The 24,709-nt window shown below is 44.1% G+C and overlaps 1 protein-coding gene and 1 long non-coding RNA gene across 2 annotated transcripts in view; one reads left to right on the top strand and one right to left on the bottom strand.

The window, feature by feature from the left end:
• The window catches only part of LOC309374270, a 251,011-nt gene that overhangs the window by 21,761 nt on the left and 204,541 nt on the right, over nucleotides 1–24,709 (top strand). The gene's annotated exons all lie outside the window — the stretch shown is intronic.
• Nucleotides 1–24,709, bottom strand: part of ENPP2 (ectonucleotide pyrophosphatase/phosphodiesterase 2) — a 72,281-nt gene that overhangs the window by 32,709 nt on the left and 14,863 nt on the right. The window contains exons 7-12 of the mRNA XM_081919095.1: nucleotides 24,380–24,459; nucleotides 22,708–22,827; nucleotides 19,679–19,734; nucleotides 16,522–16,587; nucleotides 15,369–15,441; nucleotides 8,371–8,523 (exon numbers count right to left, since the gene is read on the bottom strand). Of these exons, the coding sequence (XP_081775221.1) occupies nucleotides 8,371–8,523; nucleotides 15,369–15,441; nucleotides 16,522–16,587; nucleotides 19,679–19,734; nucleotides 22,708–22,827; nucleotides 24,380–24,459 (548 nt within the window). The remainder of the gene's footprint in view (nucleotides 1–8,370; nucleotides 8,524–15,368; nucleotides 15,442–16,521; nucleotides 16,588–19,678; nucleotides 19,735–22,707; nucleotides 22,828–24,379; nucleotides 24,460–24,709) is intronic.

The following is a 24,709-nucleotide window of genomic DNA, read 5'->3' as shown; positions in this document are numbered from 1 at the left end:
ACAGCGATAGCTCAGACAGCTCAGTTGTCACAGTCATTGAGAGGAAGTCTCACACAATGACTAGACCCTCAGAAGAGGAGGACGAACCACTGATTAAGCTTAGTACTGGTTCTCCAGAGAGTTCAGAGGCTGAACCAGAAAGCAATGAAGAGCAACACCTCTTACGTAGGTCTGAGAGAGCAACGAAGGGTGTACCACCCAAGAGGTATTCACAAGAGTTTGCTTACTTAGCTGTTGCTGTTGTAAATGACCAAGGTCAGATTGAAGCTGTGTCTGAGTCAGAGACAAAGGCACAACAGAGAGCTGTTAACCAAGGTAATGAAGAAGCACTCATTCCTTGGAAGTCACACAACCAGAGAGGTACATTGGTAAAACCAGTGGCGGGTAGTTCCAAGGGTGGAACTGAAACAACAGGGGAATGTTATAAATATAACAACTGTTTGTTTTCTTCTCTGGATGACGCTTTGCTCGCAGCACGCATTGATACTTTAGGGGGAGGATGTTATTCTAAAGCACCAAGGCTGCAGCAAGCAAAGGCAGCACCGTCTGCTGCTTGTGGCTGGAAAGCCAAACAGGATGTTTGTGACTGTTGCCATGGGAACAAAGGGGCAGTCCATTCTGTACTGAGCACCGGATGTTAGCTCAGTGGGTTTGTCATATGACCTGTACAGGATGTACATGGGTTGAGTTTTCTCTCTGTATGTTGAAGAGAGCAGACATGTTTTACTGGATGACTGCTAAAAGACACAAATAAAAGGACATGTAGATACGTTACTGTCTGTGTCTGATTCCCCTCCCTGGGGATATGCAGGGAGGAGGAGAGAAGGAGAAGCAGTTGGTGTGTTTTCCTCACAGCCTGAGGAAAATCGCCGGAACGGACCTCGTGTTGTTTATCCTGCCGGGAGTCGCCGGAGGGAGGTCTAAGGAATTCAGCCGGTGCCTGATCAAATAGGCACATACCGATGACCGGGTAGCAGAATTCCAACAGTTTCTGTGTGCTGCTCTGAAGCAGCTTAGTCATGCTGGCCACATGATCCGGAAGCTGTACGCCAGCTCCCTCGGCTAATAAAGCGAGATGAGCGCCGCAACCCCAGAGTCGTCCACGACTGGGCCTAATGGTCAGGGGTCCCTTTACCTTTACTAGTACTGTCTACTCTGATTGGCAGCAGCTCCACAGGGTTTCAGGCAGCAGGCTTGCCAAACACCCATGGTCAGGTGAGAACTTAACTTGAGGCTACAGGCACATAAGCAGCGAGCTGAGACTTCATGACCCAAACACCTACAGTAACATCTAATGTAGGGATGCCAGAGAATTCCAGTAGGAAACAGAAGCACAAATTGACCATCCCAGGTCTAGAAAGGAAATTAATCCAGTGAATATGATCGGTATCAATCCAGCTAATACAATTTGTATTTGTTGAAAACCATGGTTTTTTTAAAGCCCGCGGACGATACACAATGAATGACTTTTTTCTACTTTGTTTTGATGCTTCCTTCACATTGAAATGAACAGTGTGCAAATAATTACAGAACTGATTATGCTAAATTTGTAAGTTGCAAAAGTGACACTAAACAGCAGGCAGCAACGTGAAAAGAAACGTGTTGGGTGGAAACCGAACTTTGGCAAAACAGAAACAGCACCAGTTGTGATGAAGAAAGAGCAGGAGGGAAATGGCAGCCTTCTTACAACCCAAATCCAATGTTAGAGTCATTGAAAATAGTGGGCATACCTACTTTAGATCCATTAATTTAAATGGGTCTCCTACGAGTATAACTTGGTTGGATACAACCACCACAGTTTGGGCTCTGAGAGTTTGTCATCTGCAATTGACTGCAGTGAATTGTAGACTGTTTGCTTAATTTCTTCCACCAGAATCTTTAAGATTGGGGAGCTGAGGGTGGAAAGAAATTGTGTTAACACAATGCTGAGATGACTTCCATTTCCCAAAGATCCAAATTCCAAGTTGAAACTCTTTTTTCTTCTTCACTTTTTAAAAACAGAGATGTCAATTCTTTCAATGGAGTACTAGCAAAATATTTACTTGGAAAAGAGGTTTTTTTTTCCCATTCCCAAAGGGATGGGATAAAGGGACTGTGTTCAGAGAATTAAGGCATTAAGTTGGTGCATGTTATCCAGAAAAGTTATAAAAATCTGTTAGCAGCAACAAAACAGTGGAAATCATGATGAGCTTTCTTCCACACCCATGAACGGTCCTATTTAGGAGGCTTTATGATGATCTGATCAGCATCCTCTTGACCAAGTTCCATGTTAGTAGCATTGTAAATGCTCAGCCCATAATTAGAAGCCACAAGAGTGTGTGCTTAGCAAATACTTACTGTGAGATTAGCAACGATGGCTTTTGGATCATCTGTTGGAGAAAGGGGGGGGGAGAGAGAAATCAACTGAACCTTGAGCTAGAGAAAAAGTTTTCAGAACAAAAATTAGCTTTCATATTAAAAATGCTTTTATTTTGCATTCTGGCATGGATCCAAACCATGCATTTAGATGTGTGGAAGGGGTCTCCTGCTTGTGGAAGAAACATTGATGCTTTGTGCTAGAGCACTGCGCAAGAATAGTGAAACAAAGAAGGCAGGATGATGTTCTACTTGTGTAAGGATAACTACCGTATTTTTCGCTCTATAAGACGCACCAGACCACAAGACGCACCTAGTTTTTGGAGGAGGAAAACAAGAAAAAAAATATCCTGAATCTCAGAAGCCAAAAATGCAAGAGGGATCACTGCGCAGTGAAAGCAGCAATCCCTCTTGCTGTTCTGGCTTCTGGGATAGCTGCGCAGCCTGCATTCGCTCCATAAGATGCACACACATTTCCCCTTACTTTTTAGGAGGGGAAAAGTGAGTCTTATAGAGCAAAAAATATGGTACTCTAAAACTTACTGGTTTATAGTGTTGTGGGGACTATTGCCTATTTGCAGAATAATGCCAGCTGCTCCCGACACTTCTACTCTCAGCTCCATAGATCCAACCCACTGGATGAAATATTATAATGACCTGTTAGGACAGGTATAGAGAGCCTGTGACTCTCCAAATGTTGCTCAACTACAACAACCAATGACTGATGTAGAGCATGAGGATCTCGATATCAGGGCCGTAGGTTCGAGCCCCACATTGGACAAAGGATTCCTGCACTGCAGGGGGTTGGGTGACATGAACCTTGTGGTCCTTTCCAACTCTGATTCTATCAGCTCTGACCAGCACAGCTACCATTGTTCAGCCCAGACACTGAGGTCCAGCGCCGACGGCCTTCTGGCGGTTCCCTCCCTGCAAGAAGTGAGGTTGCAGGGAACCAGGCAGAGGGCCTTCTTGGTAGTGGCACCTGCCCTGTAGAACACCCTCAAGGAAATAAACAACTACCTGACGTTTAGAAGACATCTGAAGGCAGCCCTGTTTAGGGAAGTTTTTAATGTTTGTTTAATGTCTTTAATATTCTATTAAGAACCTCCCAGAGTGGCTGGGGAAACCCAGTCAGAAGGGCGGGGTATAAATAATAAATTATATTATATATGAAAGTTGTAGCTCAGCAGCACCTGTTAGACTATAGGTTCCCCATTCCTTGTCAAACAACAGACAGCAGGTTATGATCTGAAGGCACTCAAGGCTTGCTACAACTAAGCAAGTCTGGTTCTGGTCAGTACTGGGATTGGCAATCATCCGAGAAATAAATGTGTGCCCCCTTGTGTTCCATGGAGAAAGTAAAGTGGAAGATAAATGCAAGAAAATAAATAGGGAATTTGTCATTCCTAAACATCACCGGTAGGACACAGGAGGCGCTGTGGGTTGAACCACAGAGTCTAGGACTTGCCAATCAGAAGGTCAGCGGTTCAAATCCCTGCGACGGGGTGAGCTCCCGTTGCTCGGTCCCTGCTCCTGCCAACCTAGCAGTTCGAAAGCACGCCAAAGTGCAAGTAGATAAATAGGTACCACTCTGGCAGGAAGGTAAATGGCATTTCTGTGCACTGCTCTGGTTCGCCAGAAGCGGCTTAGTCATGCTGGCCACATGACCCGGAAGCTGTACACTGGCTCCCTCAGCCAATAAAGTGAGATGAGTGCCGCAACCCCAGAGTCGGTCACGACTGAACCTAATGGTCAGGGGTCACTTTACCTTTACCTTTAAACATCACCGGTATCTCAAAATCCCTGAGTTAGGAAGTGTCTCTTAAAACAAGATCGCTCTCAGCAAGAGTGTTACCTTCATACTAACATCATTTCTGGCAGCAGGAAAAGTATATATATATCGGGACACATGCAAAGGTGCAAGGTGAACACTGCTAAGATCAACTTACATCTGACGTTGCTGTTAGCTTTGGCACGAATGCGCCCCAGTGTTCCTGGTATCAGAATTATGTCATCCACATTAGACAGGTAGTTGTTTAAATATTCAGTTCTTTCACAAGCGGCATCCTCCATCCCTGTACCAAGAAACATGATTTAGAAGGGGGTAGGGAGACTCCAGCATCAATATTTGTTACCTGAGAGCAAACTGATGGAGAGGTTAAGACTCTGGGAGCCCTTAACAGTTTACTTCTTTAACTTCACAGCATTGTCCAATGGCAACCTCCCTGAGAACACCCCTAGTCATAAATAAGACCACTGAGAAGTGTCTAAGATTTTGCCAAGACGGTGATGGCAGTGAAGATAAAGGCATAAAATTGGGCTTAGAAATAAACCGCAGTTAGAATATCAAAGAACTATGACAAGCACAGTAAACCTCTGCTAAGGAATTCAAGCAAATTTAAGAACAGAGACTTGCAGCCTAATCTTCAGCATGTTTACTCAGAACTTAGGTTCCACTGACTTGCATGATTCTTCTCTCTAGAACGTATACTTAAGGCTGCAACCTGAACACTGAAAATACTAATGCATTGGCTTTTAAAAGTAAAATGGCCCTACAAAACACCTGTTAGCGATAAGAGGTGGCTTAATACACCTGAGGTTCATGACTAAATTATCAACCTTGTCAAGGTTACTGTAGTTACAGTTGTAGCTTCTTGGTGTTATTCTTGTCTGTCTTTATACTTGTCATACTCTTTCTTAGAAATGATTGATTGCACATTACCCTGGCCAGACTTCAGTAAAAAGAATTCACAAACACACACACACACACACACACCAAAACTTAAAGAATCAAAAAGTTGTATGAGGTCATCCTATCTGCCTAGAATAAGTTCAAACAGGTTTTGACATTCACTTCTGGGGGCTGCAGCCCTGACCCATCAACAACCTATGCTCAAATAAGGAATTAGATAGCCATCATCTCTGTCCTAGACTGAACTCGTATTGTGTGGGCTTGTTTCAAAAGTTGTTCCAGCAGCACAAGGAGAATCTCAGTTCTTATGACTAAATTAATAGGTTTGCGAGACAAGCAGTGAACACTTCAGGCGGGTGACATCTGAACTATCCTTCTTCGGTCGGATTGTTTTGTTGTTGCTTTTAACCTTTCAGTAGTTCATCTCTCAGCAAACTGTTTAACACATTAGTGATAAATGTAATAAAGTCAAATGCAAATCTCCAAATGAGACTAGACTTCAGAAGGCCTGAAGTGGGAACAAACCACTGCAAGACAACACCTCATCCTCTTCCTTCCTTTAGATATTTGTGTTTGCACTCATTTCACATGTTTCTCCCTATTCTCCACTGAAGACATGACAATATGTGTATGTCTTAAAAACATGAGGACACACGCTGGAATTCGAATGACTCCTGAAGAAGCAGCTCTCTCATTTACCAACACTCCCTCGACATCTTTTGCTAACTGGATACCTTTAGATATTCAGGAAAAAAAATAGCTGAGACTTTTGCATAAAGTTTGAAAAATAAAATAAAATAAATAATTACCATGATCACCAACGAAGATAATGTTGACACATCGGTGCAGGTTCAACTGCTTCAGCCCATCCATTAGTTGTCCCAGGATCTTGTCAATCTCTCTTAGCGGATGCAACATCTAAATATGCATATATTTACACAAAGGGTGAAAATCAGCTCTTTCCCACCCAACTCTCACACTTTGGTTCATTTTCCAGCTCAATTTTACACAGCCAAACCCCCAGCTTTAGACTTGGGGCATTATCACCATACCTTCAAATGTATAGTGACAGTAAAATAAAGTCCAGAAAGATAAAGAACATAGTCTAATCTGGTGTTGCAGCAGACCAATGGACTAGCAAGCCCAACATCCCATTTTCCATATGTTTAGTAGTCACTGATAAGGCTTATGGTGCAATCCTACACATATCTACTAAAAAGTAAGCCCCATTGAGTTCAATGGGACTTACTTCCAGATAAGTGTGTATAGGACTATAAACTTTATCTCCACTAATTTGCACTCTCCATGATGTTATCCTTCCATGTTTTCCACATGAGCGTTATCATATTTGACATTCAAAGTGATAGTAAGATTTTCTGCGAAATCCCTCAATCGGTGGTGAAGGTTGAGCCCCTGTATGGAAATGACTGATCTAAGAAACTGAGATGATCATATGGAAATACCAACCAGCTTGTGAAGTATGCTAGAACGCAGGTCTTTTGTAGACTCGTATTCTTAAGTAACATAACAGAAGACTTCAAATTTTAAGTGATCCCCTAGTCCACTTGCTTAAACTGTTTAAAAAGGCCTTGGCTAAAGATATTAAAGATGCCTGAAATCCATACTTTTAAACAATAGACATATACAATCAAAATATTCAAGCACCACACAATGCACTACCAAGACCTAGCATGGAGGTTTTTTGCCAATACCTACCTTTCTCTAAACAAATACAATGCCTGTATTTAATAACATATACTTCCCTCAGATTCCTCGTGGGACAATGCAATCAGAGGACTGCATAGCCTTCATGTTTGACCATCTAACAAATCACTGTATTTTTCGCTCTATAAGACGCACCTTTTCCCTCCTAAAAAGTAAGGGAAAATGTGTGTGCGTCTTATGCAGGATGTGCAGCTATCCCAGAAGCCAGAACAGCAAGAGGGATTGTTGCTTTCACTGCGCAGCGATCCCTCTTGCTGTTCTGGCTTCTGGGATTCAGAATATTTTTTTTCTTGTTTTCCTCCTCCAAAAACTAGGTGCGTCTTGTGGTCTGGTGCATCTTATAGAGTGAAAAATACGGTAGTTTTAGAGCAAAGTTGAGCGGCTGTCTGTTTAAGAATGAAAGCTACTGGGCAAATGCTTCTTTTCCTACACAACACTGCATTTTGCCTATTTATTAGTGAACCACAGAAACAGCCCCCCCTTTCTAATGCACAAGTCTTAAACGTGGGAGTTCGGACTTGAAGGAACTCATGAATTTCAAATAAGCGGCTTGGGGTGGGTTTTGCTTGTTTGCTTTTGCCGGAATATTTGCCTCTGAGGAAACCTGAAGCAGTGGCATTGGCAAGATGAAAAAGACAACCAGTCACATACATTTACGTCCTACGTCCAGATTGACCGAAATAATCCAAAGCTAGGCATTTTTAATATTGTAAAATAAAGCACACACAAACATCAACTTCAGTCTACTTCTGCAGGTTCAAAAGTTAGGGAACCTTCGGCAAGCCTCCACAATGTCAAACCAAGCCATTTCTACGACCTATGAAGAACCTAAAGCTTTAGTGAAGACATCCCACAGATGTCCAAGTGCAGATTGCTAATCCTGGGTTGTGATTGCTCAAACAAACAGATGCCCCAATATCACTTGCCAATTTTCACCGCCTCAAAACATTTCTGAAGTTCTGAGGAGGCATTTTAGTCCTCCAAAACAAATGGCTGACATCAAATATTAAGCTGATGGCCATGAAATTGAAAAGATTTTACAGACCAATTCTTGTGACCTAGCTTTTCCTTTGATGCCCTGTTGTAAGGGGGATGCTAAAAGCAGCCTTGTGCCATGCTAAGAAAGGAAGTAAACTGGTTAATATTTCCTCAGTAACCCTCAGGCACTACTGGTAAGACTATTCCAGATGGAAATACACCCATTTCAAGAAATGATTTTTAGCCGAAAAGGATGATATGAAGTCTGGCAAAAAGCTTGACTCTAAGGGCTTGTCTAGACATTTCCATCTGTGGACAGAGAACTTTGGATGAACTTTTTTCCAGCAGGATTTATTTGCTGGTGTGCCCTGTCTGTACCACTTATATACATATTTTTAAACAGTTAAGATGATCGGGCTAGTACAAGGAGAACACAAGTCCAAAAAAGAGGGAGACGAGACAGACTACCGTTGCTGATTAAACAGTAGCAGTCTGTTGACATATTTTCAAGATGGTCACAATGGAAGTTCCACTCTGAAGAAGAGCATTCCAAAGTTGGAAAAAAGAGAGAATCAAACAAGAGCTTCAGAATTTGGTGTGTGTCAATTTTGTAAACTTACTTTGTTCCGACGGGATTCCGCAGAGTATTGTTCTGCTCTTGGCGCTTTTCTTCTTTTCTTGGAAGAATCAACACGTCTTTTCTGTCTCCTCTTAGGAGTGATCTTTCTCTTAGGTCTTTTAGATGGAGTAAGAGGTGAGCCAAAACTACTCTCCTGTACTGGCGGAGAGAGATGCCTGGACTCAGAAAAAGCTCATCTCGGCTAACACCAGATGGTTAAAACTACCTGTGCCAGCAGCAGATTTAGGAATCAGTACAGCAAGTCTTGGTTAAGGCCACCAGAGGTAGTTCAGAGGTCAAGTCAGGGCAAAGTTACTTCAGTCAGTTACTTATAAGAATAGAACTAGAGCTCGACAGAAACAACAATTCCCTGAAGCAGAGGTTTATTTTCTAGTGGGAAAAGGGCTGTGGCTCAGTGGTAGTGGATCTGCTTTGAAGGCAGAAGGTTCCAAGTTCAATCCCTGGCATGAAAAGACTCCTGTCCTGTCTGAAACTCTGGAGAGCCACTTTCAGTCAGTGTAGAGCTATAGTCTCAGTAAACAGCCTTCTGTGTTCATAAAGGGCCCCATTTTATGCTCTAAAATTTGATTTCATCAGATTTCTAATGCATTTATGCCTTAAAATATTGATAATCCACAAAATGGGAGCCAAATGCATAAGAGGCCACAAAAACGATTCACATTTTATTTCCATGTGGCCAGCATGCTAGTCTGTATCTATCTGTTCCATGCGCCAAGAGGCATGCCCAATTCTTATTGTTATTATTTGTTAAAAAAACAACCACCAGAAGGCACAATATTCTTGGCAGGAAGTAGCACTACACTATTGATATTTTCTGTAAATATTGATATTTTCTGTTAAAAAAAAACAACCAACCCCACACATATTTCTGAATGAGGCGTAATCCCACAGTTGCCACCTGTAGGGTACCATTTTGTTTTTAGCCAGGTAGTTTTCACCAACATTGGACATATTTTTGTTGCTGGGCAAAATCGCCGTGGCACCTGTTGGGAAAGGGCCTAAAGATAGATGTCGGAGACAGGAGGTCCATTGCGTTAAGAAGAGGGAGAAAACCATTTGGGGAAAAGAAGAGCCTCAGAGGCAAGCAATGCGCAGTTGTCCAAGACGACTTTAAATTGATCTTTAAAAGAAGCCACATGGCATGCAACTCCAATTGACTACTCCAATGAGAGTTTCTGGCATCTTTTAGGATCAGCTTCTCAGAAGAGTGCAAGATGACACATAGAGGGAGATAGTGCAGTGCAGCTCATTTAAAAAATAAAAAAAAGATGAAGAAAGGAAACGCAGCGAAGGAGGTTCAGACTCGGCAGTGATTTACAACGCCGTTTGTTCCTATCCGCTTAGCCATCCACCGTCTTTGTTGTTTCAGTCGCAGACCCACATTCTTGGTAGGAAAAACAGTGTTACCATCTGCCATGCTGTTTCATTGCTTCCCAGGCAAGCAGCTGGAAGGGAGATGCTAATCCAATTCCATTTGTCTCTCTCCAAAAAGCAGCTTCAGAGTTTCTTTTTAAAAAAAATACATATAGAAGAGGAGGAAGAGTTCAAGCTTCGTGCAGTCTTGATGAGGAGAGGAGCAGAGGAGGGAGGAAAGGAAGGATTCTCATAGTTTACTCGCTCTTTCTAAAAGAAGCACAGCCAGAGCTCTAAACTGGGCCACCAAGTGGTTCTAAATAAATCAGAATTGCCATCCCAGGGTAGCATGTTAGAGGGGCAGCAGAACAGTCCGTAAGCACATGAGTTTGTTGTCCGGTTCGCAGCTCACCTAGTAGACCACGCATTTTGTACATACATTTGCAAAGTGATAGCTTCTCTTTCCAAAGAAGTTAGAGCTAGGAAGAAAGCCAAGTCTCTATTAACCAGCCAGGGCATCACTTCAAAAGAGGAAGAAGAAGGGCTATCAGTACAAAGGGGGAAAGATGGATGCATAAGATCTCTAGCTTTGTAATTAAGAGTTATAGGATCACACGCACAAAGGAGGCAGAATCTGGCCAGCCAAGGGTCTACCTCAAAGGATAACTTCCCACAACAGTAGACAACATTATGGCTATGTTACCCGTCCCACCTCCTCCTGCTAGATAGCCAGAACATCAACTTCTGGCAGCTTAGTTTCACTTTCCATGAATCTTGGCTCTGGTTTACAACAAGCTCTGGTTAGTTAAACGAACCCGCTTCATAAACCATGGTTTGCCGATGAATTGTTTGAAAGCTGGTCAGAATTAGTTTTAAGCCACTCTGCCAAAGTCCTCCGCTTGGATACATGCAAGGAGAACATGGTCAGAAGTGTGCTAGCTCAAGGTCCACGGCAGCTCCTTCCCATCTGTGTGTGTAACACTAAACCACGGTTTAGTGTTACATGCAAATATGACGGTTGTGATGGAAAAGGCAAGAACATGGTTTGGGGATGCTTCTCAGATGATGGAGGGTTTTTTAGGGGTACAGCTAAGCAAACAAAAGAGATCTGGGACCAGATCTCTCAACATTTCCCCTCACTGGGGTCTCAGTTCAGATCAATTGCTTAAAAAAAATACTCTGGAAGAACCGGTCGTGCGTCCTCTGCATCACTTCTGTTTCTGGCACACTAATTCATTGGGCCTTGTCATCTACAAGCCATGTGGCAACTGGCAACCCAGTACTGATGGCTGGGGTCCAGCAGGATCACTAGGGGCAATGCAGAACCCAGCCTGGAGTTCTAGGACAAAGATACCACTTCCTCGCATCCCCAAGCCTTACCTCTTGGAGTACCAGTGAACTCGACCACAAGGGAGGAATTTACTCTCTGCATGCTGCTATTCTAGAGAGCTGTCAGAGTCCTCACGCCTCCTTCCCAAAGCCCAGCGCCTTGCTTTCTGGGCATCGAGACTGCACCCCCTCAACTCAGCGCCTAGTGTGCACCATTCACACAGCCCTAAATCTGCCCCTTCAAGCACTCTGAACTTGAGCTCAGAAATTCACAGAGTGTCGATGACTCTGGTTTAGCACTAGTGAGATATGATCCCGCCACAGTTTTAAAGCCAAGCAGTTTGGATCTTCCTATGAGTAAAATCTGTACTGGAAAGCCAGTATCTTAATGAAGGCATCAGTCTTAAGCAGCTATTGCACTGATTACTAGAACCGTAGAGTTGGGACGGACCACGGGTTTCATATACTCCAACCCCCTGCAATGGAGGAGTATTCTGCCCCACGTGAAGCTCAAACCCATGACCCTGATATCAAGGGTCTCATGCTTTACCCACTGAGCTATCTCCTTGAGCCGAGCAACAAGAATCTCTTGGAGCCCAGTGTGATTCATGTATCGATGAAGGATAACTGCTTTCCGTCTGAATATGGAGACAAACAGACCTAATTCACACCTTCCAGACTGCAGCACACACAGATCAGAATGTATTGATGCTACAGACTTCACACTTCTCCAGTGCAGTTCTCTGCTGAAGAAAGTCCCCCAAAAAATGTGCATGCAGAAATAAGTTTAAAATGTGTGTCTCTCAACCCATGCATTTCTAAACTTAAACAAAACAAAAACCAGCGATTAATGCCAAAATGGTCAAAACATAATCATGAAATGAACACATGCAAGAATGAAATGGGTCAGAAATAGATTAATTGCCCCAACTCTACTTTTATGTGTTTCCCAAACTCAAAGCTCCCTAGTGGCATTGTCATGCTCAATTGGGAGAGCATGAGACTTAATTTCAGGGCTGTGGGTTCAAGCCCCACATGGAGCAAAATATTCCTGCATTGCAGGGGGTAGGACTAGATGATCCTCATGGTCCCTTCCAACTCTATGATCAATGATCTACTATATTATCTGTTCTGCACAGCCACACACAACCCCAATATCTTAAATAAATTATGTAAATATACAGGAGCAACACTGGGGTCGAATACATACTGAAATTTCACCAGCTTCTTATATAACTGCAGCAAGAACACAATGCAGCTATTGTGTTAACTGTTTTCACTAGGCACGAGAGATCCTTTACTTTACAGCCAATATATTGGATGCAACAGTTTCCACCTGCAATCACTTAAAGTGGGGTCTAATGTACCCCCCAATACCTCTCGCACACAATGAGTCAGAGGCTGAAACGTCACAGAACAGCTGGATCCTTTATTAAGCAGAGAATACACGAGGTGTCACTTGGTTAGGTGGGTTTCCTCCAAGCTGGGGCCTTGTCCAGCTGTTTTGTACTCTAGCTCCCACTCCAGCCAGCACAGGGATAAAGTGAATAGGAGTCAAATAGGACCCGGAGCACAATAGGTTGGGAAATGTTGGATTAGGAGGAAAAGTTTTACATAATTGTTTGAGTCTCTCTTTACGATTACCCCGAATCCGTAGGTGGGTTAAAAGCCGAACACATGATTCCCATCCCTCTAACGTTTGCCTCCAAGCTCTAATGTGCTGCTCAAATACCATATGGACAGAAAAGGCCCAGATCTGTTCCAAATGTTTAAAGAGCAGCCAGCTCTGTACAAAGGAAGCGTTGGGGGTGGGGAGAAAGCGGTTTGCATGCAATAGCCAACCTACTATGATTGCTAAGCAAGCAACCCTGAGGGGTCCCCAATGAGGTCTTCCTCCCAGCTGATTTATGAGACATTCACAACTCTTAAAAAAAGAAAAATCTGAAAAAGGAGAAACATTAAATGCTTCCTATCCCTTTTGTAAAAGAAAAAAAAAAACATCCATCCTGCCCCTAGTAAATCTTGACATCTGTGCAGCATGCACAGCTGTACTGACTTCTTGAAATATTCATTTAGAAAATTCAGGCCAAACTTAGAGCGATATGGGAGATCTGGGTACCTGTCTTCCTTCTCTCTCTCTCTCTCTCTCTCTCTCTCTCTCTCTCTCTCTCTCTCTCTCACACACACACACACACACACACACACACACACACCAAGGAAAGTAGCAGCATGGGTTTTTTTGGGGGGTGATTAAATGGGGGGGTGGAAACATGTGAAAGGTTAAACCCCTCTCTCAATATGAAGCCCTCACAATCTTTGCTTGTAAATACAGGCAACTCCTCATTTAAGCGTGTTCAATATGTGCGCAAACACGCACAAACGCATCACACCGAACCCGGAAGTGATCCAAAAGCATCACAAAAAGGGGTGGTGCAGGGGCACGACGGGGTGTTTGCAGGCTTTTCCAATGGTGTTTCAAATATACACAATTTCACTTAAATGTGTGGTGCCTTGAAAAACAACCCCCACATAAATGGGAGGCTGCCTGTAAATGAAAAATGAAGGGGGGCATTTCCATGACAGATCTCTAGCGTCACTTCTAGGTTTGACCCTCTGCTACTTTAATTGCCTGTAAAGATAAAGGTAAAGGGACCCCTGACCATTAGGTCCAGTCTGGGCTTGCGGCGCTCATCTCACTTTACTGGCCGAGGGAGCCGGCGTACAGCTTCTGGGGCATGTAGCCAGCATGACTAAGCCACATCTGGCAAACCAGAGCAGCACACAGAAACGGCGTTTACCTTCCCGCCAGAGCGGTACCTATTTATCTACTTGCACTTGACGTGCTTTCGAACTGCTAGGTTGACAGGAGCAGGGACCGAGCAACGGGAGCTCACCCCGTTGCGGGGATTTGTACCGCTGACCTTCTGATCGGCAAGTCCTAGGCTCTGTGGTTTAACCCACAGCGCCAACCGTGGGCTGATATATGCAAGGTTCCACACATTTTGGTTGGAGTTGGTGTCACCCAATCGAGATTGTGCATTAGTCAGGACACCACCCATCTCCTGAGAGCATACTTCAGAACAAGGCTCTCATCCCCTGAAACTCACACCCACAGGAAAACAGGAAGCTATCTTATTCTACTGGTCTATCTAATCCAACACTGTCTGCTGTGTCTGCCAGGATCCCTCTATTGTCTTAGGCAGAGAAGGTCCGTCTCCCGTCCCCCACCAACCTGCTAGGTGATCCTATCTTAATTTGGCACTTCCAGAGTGGTAAATTGTGGTGGCAGTGTACAAATTTGCCACCCTTATCATTCTGCCACCTGGAGCAAAACTCTCACTGCGACTAGCAGTGAGAAAATTGATTCAAAGCACTGTAGGAAACAGTGAGTGTCGTTATCGTTTAACGTGACCCTGTTATATCAAAGCACTTGTGAAACTCCTCCAAATTTCACAAGCGATTAGACATGCAAAGGAAGGCAGTCATTCGAAACACACAAAAACCCATCGCTGGAGCTAGCTGAGTGGTTCTGACTGCGGTCAGAGAGGGGGTTTTCAGAAACACAATCTAAAAGAGGGTTGCGTTGCATTTTTAAACATCTAGTTGCTCATCAGGAGGACCAATATTTCTGGCCAACTTACTGATTCTATATATTGATCGTTATCAACAATTAAAAAGGGCCTGATTATTAGGTACACATCCACCAAACACAAAAATTGAAGCAAAGCCATTTCCTGAAAAACGAAAAGGAGGGAACCTCAGAGAGCTGCTATAGCATTAACTGCTATAGTTATTATATAGCAGAAAACATAACCTAAGCACAAGAAATGCTGTTTTCCACATACTGCTCTTTAAAACTGTTTAACTTTGAATATATCCAAGAGGTGGCCTGTCAGTGATAAATTTTGCTCCTGCCTAAAGCCACACGTCTATGATTTTATGACACTCCAGGAGGGGCTTCTTAGCTTTGGATGTTTTCGGGATTGTTTTCCTGCCCTTTTACATATATATCTTTTCTGTTTTCCACAGACTCTCCTCTCATTGGATGCTTACCGATGTGCAGATTAAACCATCAGCTTCCAACACACACAATTCAGTCAAAGGTTAGCCTTTCGCTGTAATGCAAATTGTAAGGAAGTTGCGACCCTCCAGATGTTCATGGCCTCCAACTATCCAATGACCAAGGAGGATGGAGTGTAGCAACATCTGGAGAGCAACAGGCTCCCCCAACTCTGGAGTATTGGCAAAGCACTGGGCTCAGAGCCATGCTATTTACGGAAGAGGAACTATACTAACCTCAGAGCTAAAGGGGCCATATCTGTGGCCAGCGATATCTGGTTGCTCAGAGTAGAACGCATAAGCATAAGGCCTGAAAAGAAAAGAAAAATGTTTTTAAAAACCAGAAGCTTTCTTATTGGGTATTATAGGAGTGGACCTATCAAAATCACAAAAGAACTTGTTTATGTATGCAACAACGGCTGCACGGACCTTACTAGCACAACATTGGGAAGAAGAAGGTGTCCCATCAAAAGAAGATTGGCAAGTTAAATTAATGGAATATGCTGAGATGGCAAAATTGACCATGAAAATAAGAGGAAGAGGCAACAACAAATTTAAGGAAGAATGGAAGATGTTTATTGCATATTTACAATGTACACAGGTTAATACATTCGCAAGGTTTTAAGAGTACTTGTAATTTTGTTATGAATGGATAGGTTAAAATTTAACAATAGACATGCAGTATGTTGATAAATAATAGAACCAAGGAAGGGATTAGAGGGAAGTCAATTTGTTTCGTTTTTGTATTGTTGTTTTTATTTTTGGAAAATCAATAAAATGTTATTAAAAGAATAGAAAAAGAAAATTGTTGTCTGAACAGTTTTCCCATAGCAGGTTAGCTCACATCAACCCTTTCAAACAAAGCTTGCCTTCAGAAGGGGAGAAACAAGAGGACTGCAACTCTGTCGCAAGTTTTCCACAGTCCGATTAAGCCCTTCCTTGTACCGCAACTTCATTAAAAATATTAGAAGGGATGCTGAGAGGTGCTGAGCAAAGACTCAGGAAGAAACATTCCATAGTTGTGTAACGGAGGTCAGGAGAAAAGGACAACAACAACAACAGCCAAAGTCTGTGCCCGTTGGCAGGGTCTAGAGCCGTGTGTACTCAGCGACACAATTAAAAATCTTGACACCGGCCCAAATCACAGGGTGCAACACTCATTAAGCCACATTAGACGAAACAGCATTTCAAACACACAGACACTCTGTGCCAACTGACCCTAGCCCGTGTCATAAATAACAAGAGCGTCCACGTCCACAATAACAGGGCATTCACGTCATGAGCTGGTCAACAAGGAGCAGGACAGTGGATCAAAGCTTGCGATCTACAGAGAATATTGGCAACACTGGCATTCAGCCACACTTAGAAAAGAAAAGAAAATATGACTTACCTTTCATTGTCTGGCAGGGTTAGCCATTGCAGGATTGTTAATATTCTGCGCTCGTGAGGGATCATACTAGAACAGAACAGAGCAAAGTGAGTAAGAAACAGCGGCACAATTTTATTTTATTTTTTGGCCTGTATTCACACGCAAGACCGTCACAAGGCATGGGTGTGCTATGCTAGAGTTCTATACTGTGGTTCACGTTGAGAACAAGTAGACACTGCTGCTAATAATCATGGCTATGGTTCTCCCATAACAAAGCCTGTTAAATGATAGAATAGGCTTAGTGTTGCTTAGGGGGTGGCTCCCATTTGCTGCCCAGTGCAGCTTGGGACTGAGAATTTGGGAAGGAGGGGTCCATGCTTGGCCTCTTCGTCCAGCCACATGAATCTGGGCCACCCTCTTGGCCAATCAGGAGGGAGCTGGGGGGGTGGGCAAAGGGCAGAGGCCGGGGCAGTAAAAGGGAGTGGTGCCCAGTGCCCAGCATGTACCTGACTGTCGGTGGGTCACCTGCCCTCCCACCCATGTTATCATGCGCATGTGTTTCAGCCCAATGGTGAATGGGCTGAGGTGGTATGGACCTTGCTATGGATTACTTGGTCACCCTATTGAGAGCCAAAGAGCAGGGCCGTCTTTACCCAGGGGTGCAAGGGGTGCAGGGCACCCAGGCGCCGAATTCTGGGGGGGCGCCAGGCAGACACTGCTGAAGCCGCCTAATCTCTTAACTATCTACCTGTTATGAAATAATACATAATTTTGATCAAGCTAGAAAAACAATATATATATACCTAGGCGTTATCGAAATGTATACAGTCATAGCTCATGTTACGTTTGCTTCATGTTACCTTCTTTCAGGTTACGTCCCGTGGTGACCCGGAAGTACCGGAAAGGGTTACTTCTGGGTTTCGCCGCTCGCGCATGCTCAGACACACAAAGTGACGTCACGCACATGCGCAGAAGCGGCGAATCGCAACCCGCGTGTGTGCAGATGCACTGCTCTGGGTTGCGCTCTTTTCACGTTGTGAACGGGCCTCCGGAACGGATCCCGTTCGCAACCAGAGGTACCACTGTACCTACTGTTTCACTAAAGAACTTTCGACTTTCTGCGCTCATTTACCAAAGACGTGCCGTGCCAGTGGCGGCGCTTGTCATTCACAACAGGGGCGCTGGGCGGATCTTTGCACCCCAGTGGCGTATATGCCAAAGACAGCACTGCCAGGGGAAAATATTTCCTGCAGACAAATGGGCCCTTCTGCAGCTTTTCGCCTGCCTCAGAGCAAACGTCAAGACTTGGCAATTAAGGCAGCCTTTAAACAGCTGGGTACCCCGTTAAAAGGGTCCTGGAAGGGGTAGAACTGTCTGGGTGCCTACACCAAGGCCAATGGGCCATAGCACCGGACAACACTGTCAGGGACGCCCCACTTGATCCATGCCTAGGGATAGCCATCATGCCAGGTCCAACTCACCCTGGGTGCAACCAGCAGGCAGGCTGGTTGAGGGCAGATGCTTGCCCAATGCCTTATGCCAACTGGCTTACACCTGTCGTCAATATAATTGCATCCTATTTTAACCCATCCAATGGTCTCCTGTGTTGTATTTACACTGCCATATCCTCACCAGCCAGCAGTGCACCTTATGCGCCTTGGCCATGCAGATGGGGCACCTGCAGCTCTCCAGATGTTGCTGGAACTCCCATCAGCCTTAGCTAGCATGACCAATGGTCAGGGCTGAAGGCAGCTATAGCTCAGTAAATGCCTGGAGGACCCCAGGCTCCCCTGCCCATGTTAAAACCACCTAGGAAGCATTAAGCTAGAAACAGACATTTGCTGTTAAAGTTAAAATAATAAATGTGACTTTTCTATCTGTTCTGACCCAATTTCATCAGGTTCCTTTCATCCCACTTTAATGCTATTCTGTACACCAAGTTGCTAAGGAAAAGCACGATAACTTTTGGGGTTATCATTGATGGGTTTAGTCCCACAGATAGAGCCTCCACCATCTAATCCAGTTTACCAGTAATTTCTGGAGTGTCAATGGTGTAAAGCAGGAGTAGGCAATAGGTTTTCCAGATATGGCAGGCTACAATGTCCATAATGCCTGACCACTGCAGTGCAACATCTGGAAGGCCACGCATTGCTTCCCCTTCCTCACTTCATTTTTTACTTCATTTTTACAGTGTATCCTCTACATTGGTTCTTAGTTAATAGTTACTTATACAGTGCTTTTCCAAAACACTTCATCACATGTAGCCACTGTGATCCATGCAACAGTCACCTCCAGACTGGATTATTGTAACTCACTCTACGTGCGGCTGCCCTTGAGACTGACCCAGAAACTCCAGCGGGTGCAGAATGCCGCAGCGAGACTCCTTACGGGGTCCTCGCTGCGAGATCACATTCACCCGGTGCTATACCAGCTGCACTGGCTCCCAGTGGAGTACAGGATCAGGTTTAAGGTGCTGGTTTTAACCTTTAAAGCCCTATACGGCCTAGGACCCTTGTACCTATGGGACCGCCTCTCCTGGTATGTCCCACAGAGGAACTTACGATCTTCAAACAAAAACATCTTGGAGGTCCCGGGCCACAGACAAGTTAGGCTGGCCTCAACCAGAGCCAGGGCTTTTTCGGCTGTGGCTCCGATCTGGTGGAAGGCTCTGCAACAAGAGATTAGGGCCCTGCGGGATTTGAGATCTTTCCGCAGGGCCTGCAAGACAGAGCTGTCCCACCAAGCCTTTGGCCAGGGCACAGCCTGACTCCCTCCTTTGGCAATCTTCACAGAACTCTACCCCAATGGTTGCCATCAATTTGATTTGAATTAATTTTATAATGAAATGATTTTAGAATGTTGTACTATTATATTGTTGTTAGCCGCCCTGAGCCTGGCTTCAGCTGGGGAGGGCGGGATATAAATAAAAAATTATTATTATTATTAATTATTATTATTATTATTATTATTATTATTATTATTATTAGTGGTGGTGGGCAAATTGGAAAAGAGATGTTGCCTTAATTGAAAGCTCTCAGGAGATGAAGCCAGGGACATTTTCCAGCCCGATTCTATCCTTCTTTAGAAATTAAGACCTGTTGATTTCTGTGGCATTTGCTTCCCAGTTCTTGTTTATTGCGGTTAAGTTACCAATTCTGTCTTGTGCGGGTATACTTACGTAGACCAAAAGAATGAACCAGCTCTCACCCCTTGCTTGGCAGCCGTAATCCATATCTAATTAGGAAAATACAAGGCGATTATAAAGAGCGGCAGGCCGTCGGCTACATGACGGTACATTTATTAAAACAAAATGTCATAAATAAAACCTTCCCCAACCCTCAGCCCCAAACATTGGCTTACAGTTCTACAGATTAGAATTTGAGCATTTGCATCCAACCAGGCTAGCAGCAGAAATCTGAATAGTTTCCTTGATTAACAGGTGAGAGAATCAGGGTCATGGTTATTTAATAACTGGAAAAAAATTAAAAGGAGAACCAGAGCTAAAATCCTGATTGTGCAAGCTGGTGCCTTTTTCCGGATGCTGAAAATTTCAATCTCTGAAGTCACCAGTATAATGTTCACACACACACACACACACACACACACACACACACACACACATCTGAAGTACAGTGGTACCTCGGGTTACATATGCTTCAGGTTACATTCGCTTCAGGTTACAGACTCCACTAACCCAGAAATAGTGCTTCAGGTTAAGAACTTTGCTTCAGGATGAGAACAGAAACCGTGTTCCAGTGACGCGGCAGTAGCAAGAGGCCCCATTAGCTAAAGTGGTGCTTCAGGTTAAGAACAGTTTCAGGTTAAGTACGGACCTCCAGAACGAATTAAATACTTAACCTGAGGTACCACTGTTCAATGTTAGCTCCCAGTCTCACAACAGCAACCCGATTGCATATGCGACTATTAACTGTCATGCAAAGAATTCAGCTTTTAACACAGGTTGTGAAATGACATTTTCATCACTGGGCACAAGTTAAGATCACCACACAGGCCAAGGACCACCACATGAAGGCTCTACACCATCTCATGTTCTGAATTATCATGTGACCAGACTCTGCAAGAGATTTGAAGGCTTGGTCTGGGTCAAATACTGTACAGCCCTTAACACCCACATGCCACCTACGCAGGGATGAAAAACATAGAGGAAAAAATATCTCTTGCAGTGGAACAAAATTATAGGACAGAGGTGTTGCACTGGGCTGCTCACAATGGTTGAGACTATCATCAACCATTTATCCTCCGTGATCTACCCATTAGCAGTTGCTGCCCGGTACAAACACCCAGCTTGCAATTCTAAGTTAGAAGGTTCAGCTTCAAAGCATCTTAAGGACCCCTCTTGGGAGTTTGGCAAAAAACACAGCACATCCAGCCACAGCCAGGACAGTGGTAATTCGGGTTAAGAACTTAATTCGTTCTGGAGGTCCATTCTTCACCTGAAACTGTTCTTAACCTGAGGTACCACTTTAGCTAATGGAGCCTCCCGCTGCTGCCGTGCCGCCGCCACGCGATTTCTGTTCTCATCCTGAAGCAAAGTTCTTAACCCGAGGTACTATTTCTGGGTTAGCAGAGTCTGTAACCTGAAGCATCTGTAACCTGCAGCGTCTGTAACTCGAGGTACCACTGTATTTTGCTGCTGAAGGCCAAGGATACAATGACTCCACATCCCACATACAGAAGCCAATCAGAATTGCAGTTGAATTTTTCTGCTGCCTGACTTTTGCCTAACAGTAGGGCTGGGCCATGGGAGCAATCAAATCAAAGACTCAACAGGAGCTCAATGCCATCTCTGGGAACACTGCACAAGAAAAATGCTTCATTTTGCCTTATTGCCTGTAGGAGCACCATGTTCCTTTTGGACACTGTACTAACAAGAACCATAGATCAATCTCCCCAGGTGAACGGGTTCCTTGCATTTGCTTTCACTTCTTGAAAGTGTAAAACACCTTTTTTGATGTTCCTAATAAGACTCTGTTTACACGAGCAGGATACTGCCATGGTGGTGTCTTAAATTATTCAAAAACCTTTTGACCCATAACACTCTTGGCATTGCCAAGTGGAATTGGCAATAGAAGGGTTGTAACCAGCTGCTTCTGTCCGAGTTCTATTGTTAAGTGCTAAAATGAAGGTGGGTGGGGACTGCATTTTATAGCTGCAGTAACACACTGCCACAGGGATACAGTCATTCCTCGGGTTACAGACAATGCAGGTTGCGTATTTTCGGGCTGCGGACCAACGAAACCCAGAAGTACTGGGACAGGTTACTTCCGGGTTTCGCGGTTGTGCGTGTGCAGAAGCATTAAATCACACTTTGCGCATAAGTGCCGAATCGCAACCTGCACATGCACAGATACGCCACTGCAGGTTGCGGACGCTGTGGGTTGCAAACGTGCTTTCTGCATGGATCACGTTCGCAACCCGAGCGTCCACTGTATATCTAAAAATAATTAAAGAGAATTTAAACCAAATTTTAAACCAGAGTATCATTATGACGGGCATCCCAGTCTTTTGCTAAAGCTATATTCAGCAGTGAAGGGACGTGGGTGGTGCTGTGGGTTAAACCACAGAGCCTAGGGCTTGCTGATCCGAAGGTCGGCGGTTTGAATCCCCGTGATGGAGTGAGCTCCCGTTGCTCGGTCCCTGCTCCTGCCAACCTAGCAGTTCGAAAGCACGTCAAAGTGCAAGTAGATAAATACCAGTAGGTACTGCTCTGGCGGGAAGGTAAATGGCATTTCTGTGCGCTGCTCTGGTTCGCCAGAAGCAGCTTAGTGATGCTGGCCACATGACCCGGAAGCTGTACGCAGGCTCCCTCGGCCAATAAAGCGAGATGAGCACCGCAACCCCATAGTCGTCCGTACTGGACCTAATGGTCAGGGGCCCCTTTACCTTTACCTTTATATTTAGCAGTATCAGAACCAATTTTCAGCAAGGACTTCCCTTAATAGGCTTTTCTGCATAACCAATCCAGCAATCCTGATCTGGCTAAAAGTTAGCCATGACAAAATCTCACTCAAAACCAATGGAGTAAAAGTGACATTATCCCCGACTCCTACTGGAGCCGAGTCATGACTAATTTTTGACATAGCTGCCCCCAATCATGCCAACATAAAAGCCAGAAGATTTAATACCACACACACACATTATTTTTATTGATTCACTTTCACTAAGGCAAACAGAACAGAAACTTACCGGCTGACCTCCCCACCACCTGTGATTGAATTTTTCTCGGCCTCTGAGGCTGAAAGCAGCATCAAATACAGGATCGTACATTGAATTGCCAATGATTCCATGGGATTCAGGATAGAGGCCCTTCGTGTTGGAAATGTTGGAAAAATAAAACAGATTATTAACTATTCAATATGACTTTATAACGAAAAAAAATAGCAGTTTCAGTGGAAATCATAGTACGTGGGAAGACTTCTATTTTTTTGTTGAAGTGCTAAGAACTTGTCTTCCAAGTTAAGGCCTCCATCTCACTATGCTAATCTGCTGACTAATCTTGTGCAATACAGTACAATCACATCTTACATGGGGGTTATATTTCTGAGGATGACACATTTATGCAAAATGTATATACTCGAATACAGTGTGAGCATCTCTAGCCTTCCAGAGCTGGCATGCCAAGGGGGCCTTGCCTCCCAAGCAAGGCAGAGAACTTAAAAGCTCTCTTCTGTTGGGTTTCCCCAACACTAGTGCTTTCCCCATCACTGATTATATGGGTATACACCAGTGTAAGCAACACAGGAATCAGGACATGGCCCAAGAGTTAAGAAAGAGCAGGAGAGATAATGCAGTTAATGGTTACATATTGCCAGGTGTATCCCTAACTGACTTTCAGCCAGTCTAGAATGGAAGTCTTGTAATACCATTTGAAGCTGGCCGTGGATCCCTCCAACCCTTTCCTTCCTACGTGCAAAAGAGTAATGGAGTAGGGCGAGTTGTATCCTGAACAAGAATGCTTTGGAGGCAAGATTAACGTCATGGCATGCCTCCTCCACAGTCATAATCTTGCCTCCAGAATACTATTAACTAAAATGCTCCCCCAATTTCATTGCTCCCCTTTAAAAGAAATGGGCTCCTTTAACAATCCATGGCTCAACTGTAGACTTCCATTTCCAGACTCACACTTTTTCAGAACCCAGTTCCTCCAGACCCCATTTTACACCTCCTCTTCCCTAGTATGGAAGAAGAGCCTGCTGCTCATAGCAAACTCTACTCAACATTTAAGCATAACTGTAGTTGAGAAGTAGCCTGGCCTTGCCCCCCACCCCACCCCCCAAAATGGAGCAAAGAGTGGAGTTTTGGTTCGGAGTCCAAGGTGATTCCTGAAGTTCCTTCTACAGACAATAAGATTAGTTACCCTAATCTCTTTCTTTACTCTCAGTGATCCGAAGGACTGAAATCAAACAGATCCTGGAAGTTGACAGAGAGCTGGAGTGTTGTTTTTTTCAGTGTGGGTGTGAAATTTCTCCTTTTAAATTTAGCAACACCTATGGCGGGTACCAATGAGTCCAAGTATGTAGAAGGGCATGAACCCAATTCACTTCCAAACTGATAGCAAATACGGATGGTCAAATGCCTGCTAGAGGGGAGGATAGCTCAGGTCAAAAGTTTTTTATACTCTCACAAAGCTCAACAGGTTAAATGCCAGCTTTTCACCTGAGCCCTTCCATGGTCTTTTTCACATGACACAGGTATATGCAAATTTGCCCTTAGGCTCGGTGACCATTCCCTTCCCCGCATCAAAGCAGGACAAAAACATATCTCAGAGGCTTTCCTCATCACCAACCACCACTCATTTGATATCTACAGAAAAGCAGGTGGTTTCCTATATACTCATAAAACCAGCAGCAAAACTTACCGTCGCCAGGGTATACAAGTTAGGGAAGGTTTTTGTAGGGTAGACAGGCCTCATATATGGTGCATGTGTCCCACAGGACCCTGAAAATGAAGTTTGTGGTGTGGTTTTAATATAGATCGGTACAGTGATATTTACATACAGCAGATGCCATTAAAGTCAATCATGAAACATGGTGTTTCGCTGCACTAACTGTGCAATCCTGTACATGCTTATAATAATAATATTAATTTATTATTTATACCCCGCCCATCTGGCTGGGCTTCCCCAGTCACTCTGGGTGGCTTCCAACAAAATATTAAAATACAGCAATGCATCACACATTAAAAGCTT

The sequence above is a fragment of the Podarcis melisellensis genome, assembly GCF_964234715.1.
Source record: "Podarcis melisellensis genome assembly, chromosome: 7".
NCBI lineage: Eukaryota > Metazoa > Chordata > Lepidosauria > Squamata > Lacertidae > Podarcis > Podarcis melisellensis.
The sequence above is the reverse complement of the archived record's forward strand: the minus strand, read 5'-3'. Positions and strand labels throughout refer to the sequence as shown.